The sequence below is a fragment of the Sturnira hondurensis genome, unplaced genomic scaffold (assembly GCF_014824575.4).
Source record: "Sturnira hondurensis isolate 20B ecotype Veracruz unplaced genomic scaffold, ASM1482457v3 Scaffold0021490, whole genome shotgun sequence".
Taxonomy (NCBI): domain Eukaryota; kingdom Metazoa; phylum Chordata; class Mammalia; order Chiroptera; family Phyllostomidae; genus Sturnira; species Sturnira hondurensis.
Genome location: NW_028094121.1, coordinates 1,978,404 through 1,997,578, shown reverse-complemented (window position 1 = coordinate 1,997,578; position 19,175 = coordinate 1,978,404). Strand labels below are relative to the sequence as shown.

Below are 19,175 nucleotides of genomic sequence, written 5' to 3'. Positions count from 1 at the left end.
GACTGCAGAATGTGACTGGATTTACCACATATTTTGGTGATTGAACTTAATCACCTTAAAGAGATAATTGAGTTAAAATGAGGCACTAGGGTGTGCTCTAAACCAATCTGACTGGTATCCTTATGGGAGGAAATTTGGATGGAGACTCAGCAGGGGTGTGCAAGCATACAGCAGAAGGATGCCATGAGGACAGGTGGTGAAGGCAGCCACTTGCAGCCAAGAAAAAAGGTCTCCGGAGAAGTCAGCTCTGCGGACACCTGGACCCTGGACTTTTGGCCTCCACAACTGAGAAAATACATTTCTGTCATTTAAGCCACCCAGTTAGTGGTACCGTATGACAGCCCTGGTAAACTAATACACGCCTTTAAAATCATATATATATATATATTTATTCCAGGCATTTTCTTTTATGTATATATATTCCAGACATTTTCTTTTTAATATTATTTTTTTCTGAGGTGGGTTGATGTAAATATCCTAGCCCACGATGACCAGAGGTAGGAGCTCCAGGGATCTATCCTCTACCCCCCACTCTACACGCTGCCTCACAGCCCTTATAATCTCCTGGGATATTATCTATTCTTCTACTCATCTACTTAATCTCATGGGAATTCAGATCCAAGAAAGCAGGGACTGCATTTTGATAAGTGGATACCCATTTTTGGATAACTGTTGTATCCTCTGATCCTGTAACAATCAATGCGTGACAGGTTGTGGGCACTAAGGAGGTAGTTGGTGAATGAATGAATGAATGAATGAATGACAGAGAAGGGGCTTCCCCACCGAAAGAGCTGTCAGTGCACGTGGTCTCTCCCAACTACTACCAGGAAAGGCGGCAGGCCCCTGCCCCAGGGTCTGGGTGGTCCTCGAGGAGGGGGTGGGGTGGGGGGTGCGCTCCACTTAATCCGGGTTCCGGGTCTTCACTCGCGCCCCACATTCCCGGAGACGGCGGGCTCCGGCCGACCTCGTGGGCGGAGCCAGCAGCGGGCGGGGCGGAGCCCTCCGGAAGACTAGCTGATGCTGCGCTGGAGGGGAGCGCGCCCGAGTGGGTGAGCCGCACCCCGGGCTCCACTGGGTGGAGGGCTAGGGCGCCCCTGGCACAGGCAACAGCGGGGGAAGCGCCTTGAAGCAAGGGCGCTAGAAGACGCCGGGTTGCGGCCTCTGCGCTCGTAGATCTGGTGGCGGCCGCCGCCACCGCTGCCCAGACACTAAAGCTGCAGCCTGCGAGGTGTATCCTTGTCTAGGTCTGCGGAAAGCCGGTTCAGGGAATCCCTCCCATTGCTGCTCCCTGAGCCCCGCTCCTGATGTGCAGTTGCGAAAGGCCATGCCGGAGGGTCAGGGTTCATCAGGAGTGGCAGTAACCCGCCCTAGGCCGCCTGTGCTTGGGAATTTCGAGAAGACCCACTTCCAGTCTGGAGGCCGATGTGAACGTTGGGCGTATTTTGAGTGGGGCTATGGTCTGTAGAAAGCTGGAAAAGAATAAAATCTTGCCAGTCCTCCCCTAAAGAGACACCTGGAGCTGAAAGCCTCAAGAGCGAGCGCTCACGCCCCTATCCCTGGCCCCACCAGCGTCCACCGCCGATCTGGTGAGTAGGAAGCCACAGTGCTGGTGCCGTCAGCCTTGAAGTCTGAGGGAGGCAGGTCTGCGAGCAGGGAGAAGGGGTACCTTCGAAAGGAAGCTTCTCTGCCATTAACCGTTTCATAAATTTCTCCACTTTGGTAACAAGACTTTTACTTTTTATATATTAAGAAGCAGAATATTTCCAACATGCTTCAGTTGGTTAGGATGTAGCCCCCTTTCTCTGTATCAGTCACAGATGAAAAAAAATGCCCATAAAACGCATTCCCTTCCGCACAAACTTCATAAAGTTGGGCCAGCCTCCTTTCCACGGAGATGGAACTGATTTGGGGCCCCCGATACACTGAACTGGTCGCTGTGGAGAGCACTGCCTGCCCAGATGTCATGGGGTCAGATGAGATAGACGGTGGATTTGAGGTTTTTCCTTCCCCAAATTGCCTATTACAAACGGTTCTATAGTAGTCTTCATTATACCCCAGGCACTAAATTTCCTCCATTTTTAGGCATATTCCTTTCCCTCAGTTTTAACATTATTGAAACCAGAAAACATCTTAACAGAGAGGTTAAAGGAGCTTGCCAGGTGCTAGGCATCCCTGTGGGTAACGGCGTGTCTGTCACTGCTTGTCTATGTGAAGAAAATACAGCTACGTGATTATTCCATCAGTTGAGGTATTTGAAATAAACTTTAAATTGAAATTCATTGTTTTTTCATTTTTTGTTTGTCAAAGATTTTATTTATTTATTTTTAGAGAGAGGGGAAGGGAGGGAGGAAGAGAGGGAAAGAAACATCAATGTGTGGTTGCCCCTTGAGCGCCCCCTACTGGGGACCTGGCCTGCAACCCAGGCATGTGCCCTGACCAGCAATTGAACTGGTGACCCTTCAGTTTGGCAGGCCAGCGCTCAGTCCACTGAGTCACACCAGCCAGGGCTCATTGTTTTTTTTAAATATATTTTATTGATTATGCCATTACAGTTGTCCCATTTCCCCCCTTCATTCCCCTCCACCCTGCACACCCTTCCCCCACCATTCCCCCCTTTAGTTTATGTCCATGTGTCACAGGTTCTTTAGATTCTATATTTCCTATACTATTCTTGTCCTCCCCCCTGTCCATTTTCTACCCACCATCTATGCTACTTATTCTCTGTACCTTCTCCCCCCTTCTCCTCCTCCCACTCCCCTGTTGCTAACCCTCCATGTGATCTCCATTTCTGTGGTTCTATTCCTGTTCTATTTGTTTGCTTAGTTTGTTTTTGTTTTAGGTGTGGTTGTTAATAACTGTGAATTTACTGTCCTTTCACTGTTCATATCTTTTATCTTCTTTTTCTTAGGTAAGTCCCTTTAACATTTCATATAATAAGGGCTTGGTGATGATGAACTCTTTGAACTTGACCTTATCTGAGAAGCGCTTTATCTGCCCTTCTATTCTAAATGAAAGCTTTGCTGGATAGAGCAATCTTGGATGTAGGTTCTTGCCTTTCATGACTTGGAATACTTCTTTCCAGCCCCTTCTTGCCTGTAAGGTTTCTTTTGAGAAATCAGCTGACAGTCTGATGGGAACTCCTTTGTAGGTGACTGTCCCCTTATCTCTTGCTGCTTCTAGGATTCTCTCCTTCATTTTAATCTTGGCTGATGTAATTATGATGTGCCTTGGTGTGTTCCTTCTTGGGTCCAACTTCTTTGGGACTCTTTGAGCTTCCTGGATTTCTTGGAAGTCTATTTCCTTTGCCAGATTGGGAAAGTTCTTCTTTATTATTTGTTCAAATAAGTATTCTACTTGTTGCTATTCCTCTTCCCCTTCTGGTACCCCTATAATTCAGATGTTGGAACATTTAGAGATGTCCTGGAGGTTCCTAAGCCTCTCCTCATTTAAAAAAAATTCTTGTTTCTTCATTCTTTTTGGTTTGGTTATTTTTTCTTCCTTCTGGTTCACTCCCTTGATTTGAGTCCCAGTTTCCTTCCCATCACTGTTGGTTCCCTGTGCATTTCCCTTCATTTCACCTAGTTTAGCCTTCATTTGTTCCTCTAATTTGTGACTAAAATCAACCAGTTCAGTGAGCATCCTGATCATCAGTGTTTTGAATTGTGCACCTGATAGGTTGGCTATCTCTTGGTCCCTTAGAAGTATTGGCTCTGGGGCTTTGAGCTGTTCTTCTGCTTGAGCCATAATGTTTTGGTCTGTTCTCTCCTGTTGTGTATGAAGGGCGGAGTCTTAGGTGTTCACCCGGGTGGGGCAACCCGAGTTGCTGGGTTGTGATGCTGTATGTGGGAGCGGGGTCAGAGAGGGGCAATGGTGTTTGCTCTGTTCTCTCTTGGACCTTGGTCCCCTCTGCTGCTCCTGTAAGCAAATTGGGCCATTCTGGTGCTGGTTCCCGGGTGTTTGGGCTTGTGCACCCTCCAGGATCCTGTGGATCTCTCCAACAAACTCTCTGTGAGCCTGGGAACCTCTCCTGGCACCTCGACCCCAGAACGTTTTTTCAATTGGTACTTTTAGGCTTTAATTCCTGTCGCTGGGGTCCTGCATTGCGCAGTCTGTGTCACTGTCCATTTTTTCACCTGGTTTACCTGCGTGTGAATGTGCGACCGCAGTCAGCCAGCCACCTTGCACCCTCACTGGGTCTGCCCATTGCCACCCTGCACCTGGAATCCACCAACCGCCACCTGCATGCATGGGTCCATCTGGCTGCTTTTTCCTGCACGACCCTGCTCCACCAGCCTCTGGCCCCGCCCCTCTTACCGGTCTGGCTGAAATGGTTGGTTGTTGTCAGACTTCCGTACAGTTCAATTTTCTGTCGTTTTGGTTGTATTTTTGTTATTAAATCTTTTTTGTCTTTAAACTTGGTTGTGCTAGGAGGCACAACACATAGTTTCCACCTATGCCTCCATCTTGGCCGGAAGTGCCTGTTTTTTTAAAAATAACTTAAAAAGACAATGCTATGATACAGCATTAAAGCAAAACATTTATAATAATGTTCATTAAAGTTATATGGTGTGCCCGACATTGTCTCAATTAACCAACATTACAATGCTATAAAGTACAATTATTTCTATTTTATAGGTGAAGAGACTGAAGCACAGATAGCTGAAGTGCCTTAGAGCTTTTAAGTGCAAGGGTCAGGATTCTAACCCAGGCTGTCTGATTTTAAAGCCTGCCCTCTTTCAAATCTGTATCCAGGCAGAATATATAATAAGGAGGGAGGTCAAGGGGAGGTCTGTGGGTATCTGTGTGCTTTTGGCTGTGTGTGTGTGTGTGTGTGTGTGTGTGTGTAACTGGGAGACAGAGCTGCACCCAAGAACGTTGGTTATACTTATTCCCAAGTTGATCTAAAAACTTTGTGTTTGGATCTTTTGCAGTTTCAAACATATTTTTGCAAGTCTGGAGTGCTGGCTGTATGAGGGTGCTCCTGGATCTCTCCTTTCCTGCCGTGTGCTCTGCTACAAGAAGAGAGAGGCATGCCTTGAAACCTACCCAACGGGCTGCCTCCCAAGAAGGCAGTGCTTAATTTAAGAGCAGAGTCGGATTTTCAGAGTTGTTAAAGTCGCCTCAGCCTCTAGGAGCCCCCAGGTTCTGGTGCCTCAGAACATGCCTGAGGGCAGGAGGCTGTGATCAGAGGAGGGCTGCGCAGCTGTGAAGCCTCCCAGCAGAGGCCTGGCCGTTTCCTCAGCACAGACGGACAGCCGTCAGACAGCCACCATCATGCTGCAGCAGCTCCTGATCACCCTGCCCACCGGGGCCAGCGCCTGGGTGAAGCTGCACCATCCAAGGAAGGCCCAGGAGGGGGCGCCCCTGTGGGAGGACCTGACTAAGATTTTTGAAGGAGAAGGTGAGAACAGACTGGTGGAGGTGGGGTTGGAAGGAGAAAGTGGAAATCTCATGTGTGTGTGAAAAGATAGGCACGCTTCATTGTTCTGGTCTCTTGGAGAGAAAATTGGGGGAGAGCAGGTCTCAGGGGTTCATGCTTGTGGGTGGCTTTTGGGAAGGGGATAGCTGTGAGAGTTCTGGCTGTATGATTGGTGGGTGCTTCTGGGTGCCTCCTCTCCTGCCTCTTTGCTCCTCTAGAAGAATGTCGGGCATGCACTCAAACCTGCTCAGCTGGCCGCCTCCCAAGGAGGCGGTACTTAATATTGTGCTCCCCGCATAGGCTCCTTGCTGACATGCGCTCTATGCTGCCCCATGCTGCTCCTGTCTCCTATCCTCAGATACTACACACCGTAAGATGTTCCCCATTAGCGGCTCCTGAGTGTGGACATGTGGCAGCAAAGTCAAAGCCGTTTGCACCCTTAAACCCTCCAGTGGTTTTCCTTCACAGGTTTCAGTCATTTTAGCCCCAAACCAGTATCAGTTCTTTCATTTCATCTTCTGCTAAGAGGGAGGAATGACGTGCTTGATTACTCTCACTTTACCTTGCAATATATGGGTTTGGTGGGAAAATGTCCAAGATTACACATTATTTAGTGCCCTGGTCAGGAGTGATGGATGGATAGAGGAATTCTTGTGTTTCATGTGATCTCTTAATTCATACCTTTAACACTTTAGATTCAGCCAAATATTTATTGTATTCTAGCTGTTTCAGGCAGGAGCTTTACCAAGCATCATGAGAGATAGAAAAATGAATATAGATCTCTAAAGCTGATTATTAATTGGTGGAGACAGACACAAACCCAGATCAAAATAGTAGAAGGTAACCTAGGAAAATGCTATGGAAAAGTTCTTTTGGAAGACAAGAGATAGGAAACATTTCTCTAATTGTACTTATGAGAGAAATTTTCACAAAGCAGGTAGCATTGAATTGGGCCTTGAAAGATATCCAGGTTTTTTGCAGCGGGTTCGGAAAATGAAGACTGTTGTAGCCTAACTGAAGTGGATGTTCGTGTCCAACTTAAGGATGGTGATTAGAGGAAACCAGTGCTGGACACATATGCTTCGGGTAGACTGTAGAGTGTCTTGAAGTCCATGGGAAATGGCTGAAGTTTGTTTCTTGTTGGACACCTTTGAACAAAGGAGTGTCTTGGTAGATCTGTGCATTTGGACTGACCATTGGGAAGTACTAATGCCCAAAATAATGCCCTGCAGGTCCTCCTCGTTAAGGAGGCTCCAGTATGCACTTGAGTCCTTCTAAATGTCCCTCTTTGTGACTGTATTGAGAGAGGAGCCATGTTCAGCAGGTCTGCAGGCAGCTTTTCAATTTGGGAGGTTTGGGGAGATGCAAACCGCATGGCTCTTTTCCTTCCCCAGCTCTGCTACCTCAGGATGCTGATGAGACCCAGGAAGAACATTCGAAGTATGAAAGGATGTCTGGGGCTCGAACAGCAGAATTCCAGGTAGGTCAGAGTTTCTTCTTATTTTTTGACAGGCTTCTTTGTTATTGCTGTTGTTGTTTTTTTTAAGATTTTTTTTTTAATAGAGAGAGGAGAAGGGAGGGAGAAAGAGAGGGAGAGAAACATCAGTGTGTTGTTGTCTCTTGTGCGCCCCCTACTGTGGACCTGGCCTGCAACCCAGGCATGTGGCCTGACCGGGAGTGGAATCAGAGACCCTTTGGTTCACAGGCTGGCGCTCAATCCACTGAGCCACACCAGCCAGAGCTGATTCTTTGTTTTTAAAGCTCTACCTTGCCCCCATATTTTTGGAGTGGGAGGTTGTTGAGGCTAACAGATCCAACCTAGGGAGCCCGAGGCACATGGCTCTTGTGCAGAAAACGGGGCCATAGTGGTAGCGATTTACCTGCTCACAGTGTGAGTTATACCTTCCTCCATGTAACTCTTATTACTAACCAGTATCTAGATCTAACACTGTTCTAATTTCTGTAAAGAAAGCAAAATGAACGATATCATTCTAGCCTCTAAAAACCAACGGATACTACTTGGGATCTAAGATAAACCTTATTTACTTATTTAATTAGTACTTCGTACTGAAAAACAAACTGTAAATGAGAAGAAAGTTCTGACATCCTTAGTGAGGTACACACACCACCTGTGAACTTCATGAGGTGACCCGGAGAGTGTTGGCAGCAGAGGTCAGACTGCAGCCAAACAAGTGGGAAGAGAAGAAAGGGTCGGACACACGGTGTGCACCAGGCAGCCTGGGCCGATACAACGGGGTGTCGGCAACGGGTGTCCTCACTGCCTGGTGGCAGGATAGGTGAGACAGAAGGAAAATTGTTGAGTCAAAGGAAAAGGAGACTATTGAAGAGGAGATGTTATTCGAGAACAGAAGAGTTTTAGGTAAGAAGAACTGGGGTCCTGAAACTAGATGGTACAGGATTTGAACTTACCTCTTGAATTTACTTGCTTGGTGATCTGTCACATTTCTCAGCCGTTTACAATCCCAGTTTCCTCAGCTAATTCAGACACTGTATTTTCTAGGATTGCAATGAACTGCAGAGTTCCTTAGAGAAACATGGAAGAAGTAATAATCTAATTATTTAAAGAGTTATCTCTCCATTCGACTTTTCTAGAACTCCTCACTTCCTGACATTTATCAGAAACTGAGGGGATCCTTCATCCTGGGAAAAGATTACATTTCAAAAAACATAGGATGAAACACTTAAGAAAGTGTATACTTCTATTTTGAAGTGTGTATACACCATTTAACCAAGTCAATATAGAGAGTGTTTGCACGGTCTCAGAAAGTTCCCCTGTGCTCTCAGTCAGAACTCCTTCGCCCTGGGGGACAACAGTACATAGGGTCTCCATTTAGTTCTTGTAACTGCATGTGGACCTGTCTCAAAATAGATTTACATGGAAAATTATGTAAAATTATCTCAATAAAAATTAATTTTAAAGACTGTATATTTTGTAATGTTCTATAAGTGTCAGCTGGGTTAAATTGGTTAATAGTTGTTCAAAGCGATATCCTTGATGAATTTTTGTCTAATTGTATCAGTTACTGAGAGAAGAATGTCAAAAACTCTGATTATTTTTATTTTGTCTTTGTCTCCCTTTAGTTTTGTGAATTCTGCTTAATTTTGAATTTTGTTGTCCGTTGCATAAACACAAGATTTATTGTCTTCATGATGAACGTATTATTATGAAATGTCTCTTTGTGCCTAGCAATATTCCTCTTCCTAAAGTCCACTTTGTCTGATTGAATATTGCTGCTCTCGTGTTCTTTTACTTTTTGCATAGTATAACCTTTTCCATTCTTTTACTTTTCACCTATCTTTGTCTTTATATTTAAAGTGTGACCTTCTTAAATATTGCTGGGTCTTGCTTGGCCGGTCCCTTTACAGTTGACACGATCATCGATGTGGTGGGACTTGAGTACATTCTTGTCCCTGTTTGCTACACATTTCTGTTTGCTACACATTTTGCTACTCGTCCCATCCACTCTTTGTCCTGCTTCTCCTGCCTTCTTTCGGATTGAATCGTTTTTAGTGTTCCATGTTATGTCCCTAGTGACTTTTAAAGTGTACTTCTTTGGTTTGTTTTCAGGGGTTGCCCTAGTTGTTATGATGTGCACTTTTAACATAGAACAGTTGCTTTCCATTAATATTATACTGCTTCACGCATAATATGAAAGTCCCGTATTTCCACTTACTCTTTCCCAGTCTTTGTGTATCATCGTAATACATTTCACTTTCTATGTTATACACCCCACAATACATTGTTCTTATTTTTGCTTTTAACAGTAAATTGTGTCATAAAAAATTAAGAAAAGGAAAAGAAAATGAGTCATTCATATGCGCCCACATGTTTACCAGTTCTGGCACTCCTAATTCCTTCGTTTAGTTTTGAGTTTCTGACATCATTTCTCTCCGGCCTAAAGAGAGTAGTATATCTTGTAATGTGAGTGTCCTGATGATGGATTCCCACAGCTTTCTCTTGTTGATCTAAAAATGTCTTTATGTCGTCTTTCTGTATGAGGATCTTTTGCTGGATACAGAATTCTAGATTGACTGTTCTTTCTTTTAAGTACTTTAAAGCTGTTGCATGGTCTTTTAGCTTGTATTGTTTGGGATGAGAAGTCAGCTGTTATTCTCATCGTTTGCATGTCCTGGAGTGTCTTTCTGCTTTTTTTTAATGCCAACCTTCCCTTCTTTCTTTCCTTCTTCCTTCCTTCTTTCCTCTTCCTTCCTTCTTGCCTTTTCCTCCTTCCCTCCCTCCCTCCCTCCCTCCCTCCCTCCCTTCCTTCCTTCCTTCCTTCCTTCCTTCCTTTGGCTACTTTTACAGCCTTCCCTTTTAACTTTGCTCCTCAGCACTGTTAAAATGGAGTGCATAGGCATGGCTTTCTTTGAATTTGTTCCTTCTGGGGCTTGCTGAGCATCTTGTATCTGTGGGTTAATTTGGACATTTTTTAGCCTTTATATCTTCAAATATTATTTTCGCCCATTCTCTTATCTCCTTCTAAGATTCTAGTTACACATATATTAAACCACTAGATATTACCCAGATGTTTTTCCCTTGGTGCTTCAGTTTTAATAACATCTATATACCTGTCTTAAGTTTCACTGACCTCATTTTTATCAGGGTCCAGTGCACTATCCAGTGGATTTTTTAGATATTATATTTTTCAGGTGTAGAATTTTCATTTAGTTCTTTTTTTTTAGCATTTCTGTCTCTCCCCTCAATTACCACCAAGTTTTCACCTCTTCTATATTTTATTGTATATTCTTTAACATATTTTAATAATCGCTTTACTTTTCTTTTCTCATTTCAATGACTTGGTCACCTATGGGTGTGCTAATAATGACGTTTATTTTCTTAATTATAGGTCAGATTTCCCTCTTTATTTACAGGTCTAATGATTTTTTATTGTAGGCTAGGTACTGTATATAAAAGTACAGTGGAAGATTAAACGAGTATATGAGGCCTGTCCAGAAAGTATCCAGCTTAGTAATATGAAAAATAGACACATTTACTGAAGAAGATACAAGAAACATTGTACACAGGCCAATGATGCCTAAGTCCCCTTCAAAGTAGGCACCTTGGACCTCATACAGTTCTCTCAGTTGCCATCAGCTACCCCAATGTATTTTCCTCCATCTCATCAATAGTCTGATATCCCTTCCCTTTCAAAGGTGATTTTAGCTTTGGGAAAAGCTAGAAGTTGAAGGGCATCAAAACTGGACTGTAGAGTAGTTGAGTCACCTGGGTGATTTGATGTTTCTGCCAAAAAACTCTACGTGAGACATGATGTGTGAGTGGGCGTGTTGTCGTGACGAAGCTGCCAATCACCAGGTGCCCATAGCTATGGTCTTCTAAATCATCCAAATAGTTTCCACAGAGGAATATTCAAGCTTAACCCAAAATTTGATGCAGATTTGATGCTCTACTCAGTCATTTTGAATGCGATAGCCACACAGCACACACGCTCACTCAACAGCATCTACTGCCCCCACTGACCAGACAGTGAAGTCATCATTGTTCACACATGTGCATTCCAGTCCACTCTCCTTGGCTGTCAGGTTACATCGATTTTGCACAAACCCTTCTCGTTACACTAACAGTGGCTGGACTTTTTCCAGACACACCTTGTATATATAGTTTGTTTCATTCTGTTTATTTTTGAGAGACTCTAGGCCCTTCCCTGCAGTGGCAGGACTTGATGTGGGGGACTGATTAGTCACATTCCTCTTGGAGCTGTGGCTGAGCTTTGGCTGAGACACAGCTTCAATGGCACTCACTTGTGATTACTCCAGCTCCCAGTGCCCCACAACACCACTGCAGAGGGGCTGATCTTTTGTTATCTCCTTAGTACTTGGGCTAGGAAGGGGGAACTAGGACTACAGTTCCACACACTTTTATTCATCTTTGCATTTAACTCCAGCAGAGCCTCAGAATTTAAGCTCAGCAGGAATGCATTGGCCTTTGTGGCAATAAGTACTAAAATGATCTGTCTCCCTCTGCTCCCTGGGCCTCTCTGATCTCATCTTCTTCCACTTTCCCCTTTACTAATCTGCCTCCAGTGATGCTGTTCACTCTCCTGCTCCTCAAACAAGCAAATGACAATCTCACCTTAGTTCTTACCTAGAATACTCTTCCCTTAGATTCCCACACAACTCTTCCTCACTGAATTCAGATCTCTGGCCAAATATCACCCTTTCAGAGAGGCCCTCCCCTACCACCCTACATAGAAGATCATCCATCCCCTCACTCTGGCTCTCCCTACTCCCCTTGTCCTGCTTAATTTCTTCTAGGGCACATATGGCCATCTGCTCTTCTATGTATTTAATTATTTATGGTAATCTCCAGAGACTCTCCAAACAGATCCAGAGGTGGCTCCCAGTAAGAGTAGTTTAGAATCTCTCAGCATGTAGAACCCTCTCAGAACTCCATGGGCCTTAATGGAGGTGGTTTGTGGCTGAAAAGCAATGTATTTGATATTCTAGGAACAGTTGACCTTCAAGGACATATCTGTGAACTTCAGCCAGGAGGAGTGGGGGCAACTGACCCCTGCTCACCGGAACCTCTACCGGGAGGTGATGCTGGAGAACTACGGGAACCTGGTCTCCGTGGGTAAGGATGGGCCAAACACTTATCTAGAAACCTGCCCATTATAGAGGAGTCATTATTTCTTAATTGTTAGATGTCATGGATTCCCCGGATCTTGGCCTTGGGTTCTATGTTAGAGGTGTCTCGTTCCTTTGAGTGTCAAGCCAGGGGATATCTGATTCTCCTTCCTTTACTTTGTAGAGCTGATACAAAGACAAACTATGGCATTCCTTTCCTTTTTCAGAGATCCTAGGACTGGAAATAAATTCTGGGGATGGTTCTTAGACCTCAACATAAACATTCATACTTTTTTTTCCTTCATAAGCAGGATGTGAACTTTCCAAACCTAGGGTGATTTCCAAATTGGAAAAAGGAGAAGAGCCGTGGATAACAGAGAAAAATGGCCCAGGACATCACAGTGCAGGTGAGCCCAAAGTCTTAGGCTGAGGCCCCTGGACAGGGCATGTACTAAACCCGATTTCACCCCTCTCTCTGCCTCTCCTTGCCTTCACTTGACCATGCAAAAGTCACTCTGGAAGGGAGAGACGTCTTGTCCTCATTAACATTAAGCTTGATTTTCCCTCTTTCTTCAGTATCCTGAAGTCTGCCAGTGGAAAGTTCCTTTCTCTGTTCACTCAAATGTATATGGTCTCACCTCACAGAAAACAGATCTCTGTTCAAGACTCTCACTGCGTTCTTCAAATCTTTAATTTTCTTTTTTTTTTATAGATTTTATTTATTTATTTATCTTTAGAGGGGAAGGAGAGAGGGAGAGAAACATCAATGTATGGTTGCCTGTTGTGAGTCCCCTGCTGGTAGTTAGCCTGCAAGGAACCGGCATGCAACCCAGGCATGTGCCCTGACTGGGAATCGAACCGCTATCATCTGGTTCGCAGGCCCGCGCTCAATCCACTGAGCTACGCCAGCCAGGGCTTAATTTTCTTATTCTATTTCCACTTTCACCATTTTTCATTTTACTTTATTTTATTTTTTTTTAATTTAATTCTTGTTCAAGTACAGTTTTCTGTCTTTCATTTTATTTTATTTAAACATTTGTATTGATTGATTTTAGAGAGAGAGAAGAAGGCAAGGGGAAGAGAGAGGGAGAGAAACATTGATTTGTTGTTCCACTTACTTATGCATTTATTGGTTTTCTTGTATGTGTGCTGACCGGGGATCGAACCCACAATCTTGGCGCATCAGAATCGCACCACTCTAATCAGCTGTGCTACCAAGCTCAGGCCATCTTTCATTTTATTTTATTTTTTTATCTTTTTATTTTTTAAAGATTTTATTTATTTATCTTTAGAGGGGAAGGAGAGGGAGAGAAACATCAATGTATGGTTGCCTTTTGTGCGTCCCCTGCTGGGAGTTGGCCTGCAGGGAACTGGACTACAACCCAGGCATGTGCCCTGACTGGGAATCGAACCGCGATGCTCTGGTTCGCAGGCCCGCGCTCAATCCACTGAGCTACACCAGCCAGGGCCATCTTTCATTTTATAATCCCATTTTATAATCCCAGCTTTTTAACTCACCTATCTTAACTTTTTGTAGCAACTACTTCATGACAACTTCTGTAAGGGAAATTAACACAGGATTCATTCCCAAATTCAGTGGTCTTCGACAATCTCCTTAAACTTTGTCACATTATGAAATATGTTTCATGTTCAGAAAGGCGTAAAGAGCATCATAACAAGTTTCTGTGTAGCCTCCACCTCAGTTAAGAACTAAAACAGAGTCAAAGCCTTGTTTTTTCCCCTCCTACCTTTTCAAGTAACCAAGTCTTCTGAGTTTAAATATTAATATTCCCATGTGTCTTTGTGCTTTTCCTACTTGTATATATCCCTACACAATATATTGCATTGTTTTATATGTTCTTATTCTTTCACTTACTTTTCTCATTCAACACTGTTTATAATTTTCCATGTTTATTTATTTCCATTGAATTAGTAAGTCACAATTTATTTATCCATTTTCCCATTGATTGACTTTATACTGTTTCTCAATTTGGGGTTACAGAGATGCTACAGTAAATCGTCCTGTGTATATTCTCTGTGTACAGATGCAAGTGTTTCTCTGAGATGATCGGTAGAATCAAACTGTTGGGTCATGGATTGTATGCTTCTTCCTTTTGCTAGGTGTTACCAAATTGCTCTCAGTTGCACCATGTGTACTCACATCAGCAGGTTTTAAGAGTTTCTAGAACTCAGCATCTTTGTCAGCATTTGGCACTGACAACTGAAAAATTTTGGTCCATTCACTGGGTGAATATAATGTATTATTTCTTTCATTTTTCTGATGACTAGTGAGAGGGAACATATTTTTCGTGTTTATTGACCATCTGAGATTCCTCTTCTGTTAATTTCTTATATATTTCTTTTTCCAATTGTTTTGTTATTATTTTCTTTTTTAATTGATGTATAAAAATATACATATTATCTTGTATTTTTTAAAAAATTTGCCTTCATATCTAGGTTCAATTCACTTGGAATTTATTTTATATATAGTGTGAAATGACTGTCTAGTTTAATATTTTCCACAGGGATAATCAGTCCAGGAATCATGTATAGTTTGCTGTAGTTGTTAATAGTTATTTATGAATAGTTAATGGCACTCTGTCACCTGTCAAGTTTATAATGCTTGGGTCTGTTTCTGGGCTCTCCAGGCTGTCTTACGTACTCACTGTATTTCATATACACTTCACATGCACTTCACTGTATGAAGTGAACCTTCATATCTGGTGGAGGTAGTTCTCCCACCTTGTTCTTTAAACTTGTCCTGTCTTTTCTTAGCCTCATGCTTTTCCATACAAATTATATAATGAGTGCATGAAATAAATATAAATATAGATATATTTTGACATATAACTATCTATATATTTAGATATCTATGTTTAGATATCCATATATAATTTGATATATAGATATATATTTAGATATAGATATATAAAATGCATCAAAATTATATAATGTGCACACACACACTCATGAATACTCTGGTAGTATTTTTATTGGAATAGAATTGAATTTCTAGATCAATGTGGGGGGATTAGTGTTATGGTATTGAGTTCTCTTACCCAGGAACATTGTATATTGCTTTGTTTATTAATATTTCCTATTTTTATCTTTCTTAGAATTTAGTTTTTATTTATTATTTTTTAAATTTATTGGAGTGACACTGGTTCACAGAACCATACACTTTTCAACCTAATTTTTTTAAAAATTTTATTTATTTATCTTCAGAGGGGAAGGGAAGGAGAGAGGGAGAGAAATATCAATGTATGGTTGCCTCTCATGTGCCCCCTGCTGGGAACTGGCCTGCAACCCAGGCATGTGCCCTGACTGGGAATCGAATGGCGGTTGTTTGGTTCACAGGCCCGTGCTCAATCCACTGAGCTACACCAGCCAGGGCTCAACCTAATTTTTTAAAATTAAGTTTTAGGATTTTCCCCATTGTGCGTATTCTATCTCTTTTGTCAGATTCATCTTGAAGACCCTATATTTTGTTGCTGTTGTAGATGATATATCTTTTTAAATTATGTTCTCTGAGAGAGAGACATTAATTGGTTGCCTCCTGTACACACTTGCAACCCAGGAATGTGCCCTTACTGGGAATCAGACCGGCAGATCTTTAGTGTGTGGTCTGATGCTCTAAGCAACTGAGCCACTGTCTCTTAATTTAATTTCCCATTACCTCTCCAGGATGCCATACTTAAATATAATTAAAATCTCTTGTGCTTCATACGTGTTGCTATCTAAATCTTTGTTCCATACACACAACAGCAATTGATTCCAAAGCACAAAGAATATGAATTATTTGTATTTTTTCCATTTCTTTCAGACCTGAAGAGTAAAACAGAAACCAATATGTCAACTGCAAAGAATGATATTTTACAGGAACAGTTATATCAGGGCATTTTTGTGAGGGGTGATGTCATTGATTCCACATTGAAAAAAGTCTCCAGATGCAACAATGAGTTAGAAAGGCCTCAGGACACCCAGGGAAGAAATGTAAGACCAGCCATCTTGACCTATAAGAAGAGAGGCCAAGAAACTAATACATTTGGGGAGAATATTGTGAGTTCAAATGTTGTTATAGAACAGAGGTACCATAAATATGACACACTTAGAAAGAGGAACAAATACAAATTAAATCTGATTAACCATCCAACGAGTTATGTAAGAACAAAAACCTATGAATGTAACATATGTGAGAAAATCTTCAAACAACCCATCCATCTTACGGAACACATGAGAATTCATACTGGTGAGAAACCTTTCCGATGTAAGGAATGTGGCAGGGCCTTCAGTCAAAGTGCATCTCTGAACACCCACCAGAGAATCCACACCGGTGAGAAACCCTTTGAATGTGAAGAGTGTGGCAAAGCTTTCCGACATCGCTCCTCTCTGAATCAGCATCACCGAACTCACACCGGGGAGAAACCCTATGCATGTGATAAATGTCAGAAGGCTTTCAGCCAGAACATCAGTTTGATCCAACATCTGAGAACTCATTCTGGAGAGAAACCCTTTACATGCAACGAATGTGGGAAGACCTTTCGACAAATTCGACACCTTAGTGAACACGTAAGAATTCATACTGGGGAGAAGCCCTATGCGTGCACTGCCTGTTGTAAAACCTTTAGTCATAGAGCATATCTGACACATCACCAGAGAATCCATACTGGGGAGAGACCCTACAAATGTAAAGAATGTGGGAAAGCCTTTAGGCAGAGGATCCACCTTAGCAACCATAAAACCGTTCACACAGGAGTGAAAGCGTACGAGTGCAACCGCTGCGGAAAAGCCTACAGGCACGACTCGTCCTTTAAGAAACATCAGAGACATCACACTGGAGAAAAACCTTATGAATGTAATGAATGTGGAAAAGCCTTCAGCTATAATTCATCGCTTACTCGGCACCATGAAATACACAGGAAGAATGCCTTCAGAAATAATGTGTAAAAACAGATGATCCAACATGAGAACAAAAGCCAAGTCTAAATTGGTGATTCTACACTTTTAAATTTTAGGGGTCTAAATTAGAGTTATTGATATAATGATACCAACTTCTAATTTTGCCCATTTTGTATATAAACACTACATTGATAACTATGATCTACTAACACCTCTATACAAAGTACTTAATCAAGAATAAAGGGTGGCTCTTCCAATTAAATTCAGCAATATGGGAAATTCACACACTATTATTTTTCTGATTTTGTGGTGAATTAATAAATAATTATTCATGGGCCTTCATTGATTTACAAGTCGGCATTTGGGAACTACTGTTTAAAATGTCACCACCTTCCATGTTTTAAATTAAAATTTTATTTTTTTAATGGGGAAAACTGACACATGGCACAAAATTTAAAAAGTGCAGACCTCTGTTCCCCGATTCTACCTAAAGGCAGCCATTTTTTTAAAAAGATTTTATTTATTTATTTATTTTTAGAGGGGAAGGAGAAAGGGAGAGAAACATCAATGTATGGTTGCCTTTTGTGCATCCCCTGCTGGTAGTTAGCCTGCAAGGAACCCGTTTGCAACCCAGGCATGTGCCCTGACTGGGAATCGAACCGCGATCCTCTGGTTCGCAGGCCTGCGCTCAATCCACTGAGCTACGCCAGCCAGGGCGGCAGCCATTTTTTATAGGTAAAACTTTTTTTGTGTATCCCTCCAGAGAATTTTCTATTTATGTCCTAGAGAATGCAAGTATACAGTTTTTCTTTTTAAGCGTAAATGGCAACCTCCTATACAAGTGCATCTGAACGTTCCTTTTCTACTTAACCATATACCAAGGAGGGCATTCCACATCAGTAGATAAATTGCCAGCTTATTCTTGTTATAGCTGCATAATATTCCCTGTTTTGAATGTATATTTATTTAGTTAGTCTACTAGGGATGGACTTTTGGATTTCCAATCTTTTGTTTATATAATGTTGCAATGAATAGTCTTACATATTTTCACTTCTCACACATGCAAGTATATATGTAAGGCATATTCCTAAAACTGGCATTCCTGTGCTAGAGGGTGTATGCATTTGTATGATGGATATTGCCAAGTTGACCTTCCTAGTAGTCGGACCAATTTATTTTCCACCAGCAAGAGACAAAACTTCATATCTGGTGCGGAAGCATCTCTTAGACCAACACACCTATCAGCCTCAAAGAAGTATCAGCTTGTCTCATTGACATAGCCTAGAAGTACCAGCTGAGCTGCATCCCCAGAAAGATCAGTGCTTGCCATCCCTGGAGCCAGAGAGGAATCTGTATCTTATTAAATAGCAGTGAAGCCCATCACAGTCTTCCAGCAACAACTCTAGTGCCTGGGAGACAGAAAAGACCAAGGACACAACCTTCTGATTAATAAGCAATGAATGACAGCATTAATCAGTTAACATTACTCATTATGTTGTGAAAATGGGAAGGTCAGGACTGCAGTGATTTTGTACACGCTCATTTTTTAATCTGGTAGAACTTTATTAAAGTTTTTATGATACTCCATTTACTTTTCTCCTCCCCCTGTGGGCTCTAACTAAACTACACAGGGGTGGGCAAAAGTGAGTTTACAGTTGTGAGTACTAGAAACAGTTTATTCTTGGATTATTTATTGGATTAAAACTATAAACCTACTTTTGCCCACCCTTGTATCAGTGGGAACTCTTTAGGTTGGGAATAGCAGAAATCAGCTGGGGATATTTAAGTCTCAGAGGGATGGTATGAGAGAGATATTGGGCTGTGTCTTGTAAGCCAGGGGCGGCAACACATTTTAACAGTGGATGGGGACCAGGACCTTTCAGTTTGCAGAGCAACACCCCGAGCAGAACGACGCACTGAACCGCACCAGTCCGGGCTGTATTCTTTTTCATACTAAGTCTCCAAAATACGGTGTGTACTTACAGGATTCCTCATTTTGGACCGGCCACATTTCAAGTGCTTAGGAGCCACACGTAGCTAGTGGCTACCGAGTTGGACGGTGAAGCTCTAGAGCATTGATACAAACACTTCTGTCATGAAGATAAACATGGTAGACTGTCCTAGGTGTGATGTCAGAGGTACAAATTCTGTAACTGAACAAGGAAGGAAAGATGGAAAGAGAAGAAAACAGACCATTTGCGTTTAACAGTATTTCCTTTGTGCCCTGGCTGGTGTGGCTCAGTGGATTGAG

The 19,175-nt window shown here is 42.4% G+C and overlaps 1 protein-coding gene across 2 annotated transcripts; it reads left to right on the top strand.

The window, feature by feature from the left end:
- The first annotated feature begins 937 nt into the window (after positions 1-937).
- ZFP69 (ZFP69 zinc finger protein) lies at positions 938-17,395 on the top strand. 2 transcript variants are annotated; one of them, XM_037032599.1, is made up of 6 exons: positions 938-1,586; positions 4,932-5,401; positions 6,814-6,899; positions 11,906-12,032; positions 12,337-12,432; positions 15,849-17,395. In XM_037032599.1, the coding sequence occupies exons 2-6, from the start codon at positions 5,275-5,277 to the stop codon at positions 16,970-16,972; spliced, it is 1,560 nt and encodes a 519-aa protein (XP_036888494.1). In that variant the 5' UTR covers positions 938-1,586; positions 4,932-5,274; the 3' UTR covers positions 16,973-17,395. The 2 variants fall into 2 exon arrangements, with proteins under 2 accessions (XP_036888494.1, XP_036888493.1); XM_037032598.1 differs by having other exon boundaries at positions 12,334-12,432.
- Positions 17,396-19,175: the final 1,780 nt, after the last annotated feature.